Genomic DNA, 10,354 nt, shown 5'->3' with positions numbered 1-10,354 from the left:
AGTAATGGACCCCTGTATACGCTCATATAAACATATAAGGTAATAGGGCCTCATCCAAGGGGATAAATTAGGTCGAAAACCAAACACGTGGTACAACGTATTGCTTACGTTTATATTTTTGGCAATTTGGTACCCCTAAAAGGGAATGAGGTGGACCACCCAAATTTATCATAATACATATTAGGGTCCTATACTATAATACCAAATGTTGAAATTGGGCAATTTCCAAAATTTAAGGGGTGGGCCAAGGTACCCCTCCCAAATTTTTCAAGGGGTGCATTAATATACTCATGTCTTATGAAAGGGAATGGACCCCTGTATACGCCCATATAACTATATAGGGTAATAACACCTCATCCAAGGGGATAAATTAGGTCAAAAACCCCCGAAATTTGAATTTTTGGCAATTTTTTACCCATAAAAGGGAACGACATAGACACCCAATACTGATAGAGGTACATACTATGGTCCTAGGCTACCATACCCAATTTTTAGATTTGGCAATTTCCAAAATTTAAGGGGGGTGGTCCTATGTACCCCTGCCAAAATTTAGGGGGTGGGCCAAGGTACCCCTGCCAAAATTTAGAGGGGGTGGTCCTAGGTACCCCTCGGTCATTGACCCCGGGCCAAGGTCATTGACCTTTGACCTATGACGTCACAAAGGTCGGGGTCAAAGTCCAAAATGGCCTCAAGTCCCGCAATTACTACTGTGATCGAGATCGGTCGGGTGGTTCAAGAGTTATTAAGTTTTATTTATTTTTTATAAATCTCCTTCCCCTAAGTTCTACCGTCTAAATGAAATGATAAAGAATTTTCCAGGTCCGAACTTCATCTATGTTGAAAATTAGATCCAGATTGATCATGTGTTTCAACAGTAATGAAGTTACATTCACATTCAATTTTATGTATTAGATGGATAGATATTTGTGTCTGTGTGTAAAAGGTAGGTTTTGATTTAAAAAATACTCTACTAAACGAAAGAAATTTTCATATGGAATTCGTTTTTTTTTTTTTTCCTATTTAGTTTCCATGTATCAAGCGAAAATAAAACCCAATTTTTAATATCCGTTTCTTGTAAGTAATAAAAAGCAAAACCTATCTCGATAAATATTTGTTTCTTCCTGTTGAAAATGCTGCTATCAGAACGCGCTTTGTAATATTCGTTCTCCCTCACTCGTTTGACGTCACGAGCAAAAGTGGATTCTCTCACAGACTACAAATGACATTGTCATAACTTGACATTGCAGTCCACAGAAAAGCTGTATTTCACGCACGTAACATATTGACGTAACTGGGTATAAGCAAAAAAGCTGGTAGAAACAATCGTAAACTTGGTCCTATACAACAGCATATGCAAGCTTACCTGTTTGTTCTGACTGTTTTGGCTTTTAGGCTTGCCAACTTTGCAATTTAGTTTCAGGAGGTTGATTGAAAACAAACCAAATATCTTCATTATTTAAACTAGGTAATAAACAAATTATTTCAGCACTAAATCTATTTAAGTATTTTATATTGGAAATAGCCTACGTATAGACCTGTCACGCAAACTTTCCAAAAATTCAACTGAACAACACAAAATCAACACACATGGATGAACTTAGTGACGTTTTCACAACAATTGTGTAAATTAACTGTCAGTCAACTGAAGCCAGAGGCGGGTCGTGAGAGAAGTCACACCCAAGCTTCCTTTCAAAATATTTTGTCTGGGGGGGAAGGGATAAAATAAAAATGTGATGGGCTGCACTGGGACATTATTGGATAAAGGGCATACGCTTCACAAGAGTGACATGTAGATCTAGTCGCAATTGTCTTAGTGTATCTTAGTCCGGGGGATGGGGAGGCAATATACCTTGAAGAAACACTCTTTACACTGTTAAAACTTATTGTTAGATGTTTTATCGCTTCAAAACAAGAGAAAAAAGTCACATAACGTACTTAGCTACTATTGCGTGCAGCAATCAATACTTTAGGTATTTTTTCCCCCTTTGAAGCGATAAAACTTTTAAGCTTACCGGTGTGATTTCCCTCGCGAACCGCCTCTGGTCGGAGCTAAAGTAAAGTAAATTGTGATTACATATTAGTGTTGAGCAGAGCACATCTTTTAACAAATAGTGTACCAGTGGAAAATGTATTGATTTTGCCTTCCTGGTCAAAATTTTCTGAAAGAAAGCCTAGTCACAAGGAACGGTAGAGGTAATGTGGGTCAACTGACTGAAGTTGCCAAAATAGTTTTCAGTGTCCCGCATTACGCCTAAGAGGGACACATTATACACTTACACTTGCAAAATACGCGAGGGATTTGTAAATTTTGACCCACGATGTGTACTTATTACTACTGAGGTATCGATATGGAGTGGGACACCAGAGTTCAATTCCCGGCAGGAGCTCATATGGTTCGAATCTCACTTTAAACTGTAGTATCACGTCTCACATAGTCTCACTGTTCGTGTTACCAACACTGAAATCTCCGTCAATGATGTATTACTTTGTTTTGGGGAGTTCATTGGTTCATAACTTCTGTTCAACTAAACAGCAACAAGCTAAAGCTGTGAGTTTTCTGTTTTGTAGATTTTTGCTTTAAATTACCTATTTATTTCTATTATTGTTGCAACACCCGTGATCAACATATGTTCGGTAAGTATGTTCCGCCGTAGGGTGCTTTTATCTTTGCTGTTGCTCAATCTCTGCGTTTTCTAACTACTTGGATTATAATGAGTTCTATTCTCCATGATGGAGTGGATTTTCACCCGCCGTGGTCGGATTTGTGGCGGTTGGATTTGGATGATTTCTATTTACATTGTATGATATGGGACGTTTTATTCACAGTGATTCGGATCGCGCCGAAAACTCATTTGATTCCACTTAGTTATAATAAAATAATAATAATAATAAACCCTCAGCAACTACTGCCATGTGAATGAAAGGACCGACGTACACACTAGCTGATCCGCTGCGGTTGAGCTACCATTACCACACTTCCAAGAATCAAAGGACTCTTCAAGTAGTTGCAATCCTAGAACTAAATCAGTATCTTCAATGACCTCTTTGTACAAGCGGAATCTCTCATAGCCGCTTTTGGGTGTAATTTCGAAATCTCTGATCACCACTGTCAAAAAATTAGTGCCAGGAACATAAAACATGGACCACCTATAATTGAAGTAAAGTAATATGGTTGGATGCGTCATCTTTCTTAATGTTGACCCCTTGTGGGAGTAACGGACGGACGTCCAAAGAAAATGAAATCTTTAAGTTTTACATTCCATGATTATGCCGGTTAGGCTAAAGAAGACGGTGATTATTAGAAAAGAATGAAATGGTGGAAGAAAGTGGGAGGAAACGGAAGAACCCAGAGGAAACCCATGCACACGGTGTTTGTCCATCACAAAGTTCACTTGGCGGGGGCCGGGTTTGAACCCGGGACCCCATGCACCAGAGGGAAACGCTCTACCATTCAGCCACCGCTGCCCTTGGACTATAAAAGAAATTCGTAAGAATCTAGGGTCATTTTTCGGACTTATTCTGTGGAGAGCAGTCTCATTTTTTGTGACCCGAACTGTAGAAATCGTGTCAACACTGAAAGTTAAATTGAGTTTTGATATCGTTTTTCGTTTTTATTAGGCTTCTAAACTATGCTATGCAAAAGTGTCGGAAGTTTTATAGAACGGCTATGAGCGTCCGTCCGTCTGCCTGTGTGTCGACAGATATCAGAGTAAAAAACAATAAAGAGATATCGAGAAGCGCCTTTTTTTTTTTTTTTTTTTGCAATCGATTCAGTGTCCCAAGAATAGGTTACATCTCTTCTATTAATTTGTTATTCAAATTGAAAATGGTTTAAGTTAGCTATTTCTGGTTTCAACTGCCCGTTTTCCCTGTACAACAAACACGGTAATAGATAACGGTAAACGTTTATTTCTTCAATCGATTCAACACTTCAAGGGAACATAATGTCACAGACCGCAACACTCTACCGAGACAGCAATTAATTGAAATTTTCTAGTAAAACTTCCGTTTTCCATATTGATTTTCAAAGAGGAAAAATGGTAAATGATTTTGAAAAGCGTTTTTTTTCTTCCAGTCGATTCAGCATCCCGAGAATAGATTTAACCTCCTTTGTCAACAATTTCCGGTTTCAACATCTATCGATATAGAACAAGAAGGGTAACAGACAACAACAATTTTTTTTTTTTTTTTTTTTTTTTACAATCTGTTCAGCATCTTAAGAGCACGTATCATCACTACCTGCAATACTCTACCAAGACCGGAAATATTGAGGTTTACTAGTACTTCCGGTTTCAATACTGATTCAAAGAAGTTCCATTTTCCATATTGATTTTCAAAGAGCAAAAATGGTAAATGATTTTGAGAAGGTTTTTCTCACAATGGATTTAGCATTCCAATAATATATTCCACCTGCTCTGTTAACCTGCTATTTACACCGGAAATGGTAGAAATCAATTTCCCGTTTGAAAATTTATCGACATAGAACAAGAACGGTAACAGATAGTGACAACATTTTTTTTTAAAGAATGGTTCAGTGCTTCAAGAGAACATACCATTATAACCAGCAACATTCTATGGAAACCGGAAGTGGTTGAAACTTACTAGTACTTCCGGTTTCAATATTGATACTTATATAACATAAACGGTCCGAAATACCAAGAAGCGCTTTTCTGCAGTGATTCAGGTCTCACGAATAGTTCGAATCTCCTCCATTAACTCTATTCAACCCGTAAATGGTAGAAATCAACCGTTTCTGGTTTTAACCTTCATCGACATATATAAAGAGACGGCAACAGAGAGCTACAAGTGGTCTTTTACAATCAATTCAGAGTCTCAAGTGAACATACCATCACCATTTGCAACAGAACCATGTGGTGGAAAATCAGCGCCAAAGACGAGAGTATACGACGGTGCCTGCGTACATATATTTTAAGTAATTTTTCTTCTCTTTTTTCCTTTTTTCTCCCGAATTTTGCGCCACCTTACTCCGGCGCCCTGGGCCGTTGCCCCGCTCGCTACCCACCACGGCACAGTAGGGCTACTGATCTGCCACAATCTACCGAAACCGGGAGTGGTAGAAACTTACAAATACTTCTGGTTCCAACACCGATTTCCATAGAACAAAAACAGCAAGGAATATCGAAAAACGGTTTTTGACACGGATCCAACGTCCCAAGAATGAGTTTTGCCTAAACTTTTATATCTGTTGAAACCAGAAGTGGTGAAAATTATGATTTTTTGGTTACAACACTGATTGCATAACGGATAAAACGAAAACAGTTTTCCCGTGTAGCGTAGTCGCTAATGCTCTTGCCTTCGGTGCGAGCGGTCCCGGGTTCGATTCCCGGTGAGGTAACTCGATCGAAAAATTGTAACACGCTTTCTCAGGCCAGCCACCCTGAATGAGGCTTTCCTGGGTTTTCCTCATTCACATCAGGCAAATGCCGGGTGGTACCTAACTTATATGTCCCAGGCCGCTTCCTTCCTTCCCCAATCCTTTCTTCCTTCCCTTTTCCCGGATTGTGTGCTCACCGAGGGACGTCATCCGTCAAATTGTGAAGAGCTAAATAACCTTAGATGCCGAAAGCCCAGAAATCTAAATCCGAAAACAGTTCGTGACAAGCAGTATTTTGATATGAATTCAGTACCAAGCATATATTTCATTCGTGATTTTATTCTAGTGTGACCACCCAGCAAAAATATTTCGTACTAATCTGTGCAGAAAAAAAAAAGTACTAGATCTGGAGGAAACGTACTAAAATTTTATCTGCTCCCATTTCACCCTATTTATGACATTTTACGATATTAATATCTTATTAGAAGGTTTCTGGCAGCTCTTCCTCCCCTGAGGGTGTGGAAGTGACCCCACACTCTTGAAAGAACTTTCAATTTCAAAATTTTTAAGTCAAAATTCGATGCAAACCGTGTGAACCACTTACACCCTCCCAAATTTTGACTTTACACCCCAAACTAAAAATCCTGGCAGAATCTCTGTTTAATTGTCGTAGTAGAACTCATTGTAAAACCACTAAAGTAACACAAGCATGACAAATATAGAGGATGTCGGGAGAAAACCAGAAATATCACAAAATGGGTTTATTAAGAAAATCGAGTTTTAATTCCTTAATAGCCTACTGTTTAAACGGATCACCAAATATGTAATATTGTTTACTGTAGTCATTTATTAGTTGGAGGAGGCAACCGTACAGCACCTATGTCTCATTTCCACTCTTGTAAATACCATTGTTAAGAAAAAAAGTTATCAGGAACAGTGAAATTTTTGTAGATTTGCAAATCTTCGTGAGATTCCTTTTTCTGTCCCAAATGAATTTATGAGAAAATAAGAGGAGGAGGAGAAGAGTACCGGTACTAGATTTGTTGGTAACCCTACTAGAACACTAAAATATTATGAAACGTACTAGCGGTGGTCACACTGTTTTATACCGTTATTACTACCAGAAGTATTAGACATCAATTACCTCTTCCGGTTTTAATATTAATATTCATAGAGCAAGACTAATAAGAGATAGCGAATAATGACTTTTAGATATGGGTTTCACGCCCGAAGAAAAGATTATATCTTTGATCCTATTGTATCAAGATATGAATGTACTACTTCAATTTTGAGCATCGAATTCGCATAATTTGGAAGTCTACCGTGGTTTCACACTGTGAAACTAACTTGTTATGAAAATTTTTTATTTTTATTTATATGTTTGAACTCATTAAAAATTTAAGCTTTGAAATAATGCAGATCAACCGTAGACCCTTTATTTGAGAGTTTGATTAGTAAATTTGAAGTACTTGATATATTTTGAGCAAGCGCTGCATATTTTAACTTTCAAGGGTCTTCCGTGATTGACTAGGGTCATTGACATCTAAAGTGAAAATCAATTATTGGTTAGTCTTTAATATTGTATAGCAGTAATGAACATAACATGAATCATAATAAGTTGTTCTACAAATCAACGCTTTCATGCTGTGTCTGGCATTAAGTATGGTTTGTTCCCTTAAAAATTTCAATAGGCAGCTCATGTTACATAAGAAATGTTTCTAACTGTTCGTTTTAGTCTCTTAAACGAGACAAGTAGACAGGAACTTTGTACAAGTGTTCTCCCTCATTGATGGTTTTCTAAAATTGATTTTCGATTAATGTGCGTTCTATTACACATGATCAAAGTGTTGTTGAATGTCTACGCTCGTGTTCCTCTAATAAATAATACATGCACTTGATGCACTTCCTTTACTCTTCCGTTTCGTGTTGAGAATATCGATTCAGGTTTTATAGCTTTCATCATTGACGTCAGTGAAGTAGGCGTGGTTAACTTAGCAGCACGACCGACGACGGGAGCAGTGCAGTGGCATCTCAAAAGAAAAAACAAAAAAATGAAATCCAGCAGCCCAGAGACTTTGAAATTGGGGAGATCCTGGGATATCTGAGATCGACGATAAAAACGACAAGCACATTGATATTCTTTAATATTTTTTTGCAATGATCAGAACAAAACATCCGTAGCAGAAGATGGCTGGAATTTCTAGGCCTACTCCAACGCTGTTTGTAACAGCCAATGTTGGGTCGATTTTTGAAGATGTAAGCACTTTTTCTTTTGTAAAAATGTGTGTGGATTTTGTGTTTTTGAAGCTAATTTGTGTGATCCGTATGTTCGGGTTTTCATTTTATTTTTAAGTGTAAAAGAAGGACATGACCTTGCAGGGTTTCAATGTTTGTGTGACAGTGTTCTACAGCTGAATTATTTACAATCGTGATATATGAAGTATGCTGTAATACGCACCGACAACAACGTATTGCATCTATAATGAGCTAGCAAATTGCAGTACCAAAGGTTTTCTTTTTCTCTGAGGATTGTTTGTAAACAAAATATTTATAGTCATTGTACACCGGTAGGTGTCGTTATTAAATTTCTTATTATAACTACACTGGTATTTATGTGTGTCATTGATTTGTTTCGGTGAAAAAGAGGAGGACGAGGGGTTCCAAATATACATTCAGGAAATGAAGTTCAGAAAAATTCTTTAGGAAATCAAAGTCGTTTATTTCTATTTGTAAACATCACAATTATTTTTGGAGGTTAAAGTTTTTAAGTCGCCAGTTCATATTATTTAATACAGAATATTTAAGTAGTAGCACCCTGAAATAAATTAGTAATCTATGGTTAGGGATTTTTTTTTTTTTTTTGAAAAAGCTGTCATTCAGGTCAAGTTTTGGCACAACACTCGAAATTGTTGAAAAATTATAATTATTTCAGTAATTTCCTTCTTGTCCTTCAAGAGATTTGCGGTGGGTGACATGACGATAACACATTTAACATTGAAGAAGTTCGAAGGGGCTAACAGAGGTGACTATTAAAAAAACAGGTAATAGTATACATGAGAACACCCTGTCTTCCGTGAGCGAGGATACTTCATATTATATATTTATACGTTACCAAATTAAATCACTGCGTTGTCTTCATTATATGTGCTTAACATTCTATTTTTACTTTCTAGAATAAATTTTGTTGATTTCGATTCGAAAAATGTTAAATATTTTTAAATTTATATCATGATGCAGACCAAAATCCTTGTTGCATATAATGTAATGCGCTATAGCGTATAAAGTACAAGGGCAAATAGGTACGTTCTTTTTTATTTTCGTATCAGTGGATAAGTAAATGAAAGTGGGTTTGTTACCCCCTTTCTAAGTTCGTAGATACTCAATGAATAATCCATAAAAGTATGAGCGTCCAGCTTCTTCTGGAACTCAGACGGTCTTACGTATACTATATCCAAAAAAGAATTCTTTCACGATTTGTGAATAAATACCGCGTTTGGACATATGCCATAAAAAAAAGCTACACTGCAGAAAACAAACCAGCCTACGAATAGGTGGCCCTAAAAAGCACGAATGCTGTCTAACCGAGTCAGAACAAGGCGAATTTGATGTATCCGTGTGAGGATGTGTCCGAAGGGAGCACGCGCGTTGGCGACGGTGGGTTTGAATGTAAGCAAAGGTAGAGATAAGACGGTGAATGCTACATTTGTAAACATAAAATACAACTTAAATACACTATACAGAAATATTCCGCCAGCCGAAAATAGTATCTAATACAGTCATCTTTCATACCTGCTCACTAATTTTAACTGTCGTAAAGCACGTGTAATGGTTTTACACTAGCAGTTCTACACTTGTAAATACAAAATACGGGTGTATTACTTACTGTTTGATTTTTCCACCTACAAAAATTTGATACTTACAAACATGTCTTTCCATGCAGAATATTGAAATTTACCTGTAAATTTTTCAAAATGTGCTGTGCCTAGACTTGACGGGCACAATATACGCATATATATACCAAGCTTGTATTATAATAATTGTTTAGATCGTCAAAACAGTAGCCCTTTGCAAACCACAAGGCATTTCAAAGTGAGGTTGTGATACATTACGCAAGCCATTGCACAATACATTGATATTTCCTTCCGAGATTTAAAATTTTTGCTTTTCATAGTCAGAATGGTTATTTCTAAGAATCGAATATTCCTATATGAAAAAGAGCTTTGAATGTTATTCAGCTGCATTTTTCGTAATTTTTAAAAATGTTTCTTATATGTAATTAATTCTTAAATAAATATTACTAAACCATACGCATATCATTAAAATAATTAGGTTAATTTAATTTATTTTTTTCGTTTTCATTTCAGCCTTCAACTATGCTAAAAGTATGGACCCAGGAATTTTTATCGGTAAGTGTGATAATTTGTAAAATTGCCCTATTTCTGTCTGTCCTCTTTATTTCCGTGTTTTAGAATTGTTCATATTTAATGCTTCTTTTCAGAGCCGAGGGCATATGAAACGTATACTTACAGTTCAATAAATTGAGACTTAAACCACTTGTAATTTTCTGAGAATCGATCCTATATCTCCCTCAATTTTAGCCTTTCTGCAACATATCTGCTAATATTTGAAAGACGCCTCTAAGAAGTTAGTGAACATTTTCGAATTTTTGCAGAGAATTTTTGCCAACAGACAAAGTTTGTTTCAGATATTATTTTGAAGTCGAATCAGTAGTTATTATGTGCGCATTCTAAGAATTCCTTTTTTTCTCGCTACTTGATTCTGCACCGTTCAATGTTACTTGATGTTGCCACACTTCAGATCCATAACAGGGGTTCTATTTTCTACATTTAGATTATTTCTGATGTTACTACAGCAATTTAATGCTTAAGGAATCAATAAACAAAATTAGAATAGAACAGTAATCCAAATAAAGGGGCCAACAGACTGACTTAGTCATTGGTATAGCTAAAAATATTTGATAGGGGTATATCACGAGTTTAATAATCTTTTCCATATTGT

At 36.6% G+C, this 10,354-nt stretch overlaps 1 protein-coding gene across 2 annotated transcripts in view; it reads left to right on the top strand.

Annotated features, from left to right (window-relative positions):
• The first annotated feature begins 7,278 nt into the window (after nucleotides 1–7,278).
• The window catches only part of 5PtaseI (inositol polyphosphate-5-phosphatase A), a 98,494-nt gene continuing 95,418 nt past the window's right edge, over nucleotides 7,279–10,354 (top strand). Inside the window, exons 1-2 of one of the 2 annotated variants that reach the window (XM_081734646.1) lie at nucleotides 7,279–7,591; nucleotides 9,700–9,741. In XM_081734646.1, coding sequence (XP_081590772.1) covers nucleotides 7,523–7,591; nucleotides 9,700–9,741 — 111 coding nt within the window. In that variant the 5' untranslated portion in view covers nucleotides 7,279–7,522. The remainder of the gene's footprint in view (nucleotides 7,592–9,699; nucleotides 9,742–10,354) is intronic. The other variant, XM_081734645.1, reaches the window with a different exon arrangement.

This window comes from Thermobia domestica, chromosome 12 (genome assembly GCF_964235325.1).
Source record: "Thermobia domestica chromosome 12, izTheDome1.hap1.1, whole genome shotgun sequence".
Taxonomy (NCBI): Eukaryota; Metazoa; Arthropoda; class Insecta; order Zygentoma; family Lepismatidae; genus Thermobia; species Thermobia domestica.
This window is presented reverse-complemented; position numbering and strand designations above follow the sequence as displayed.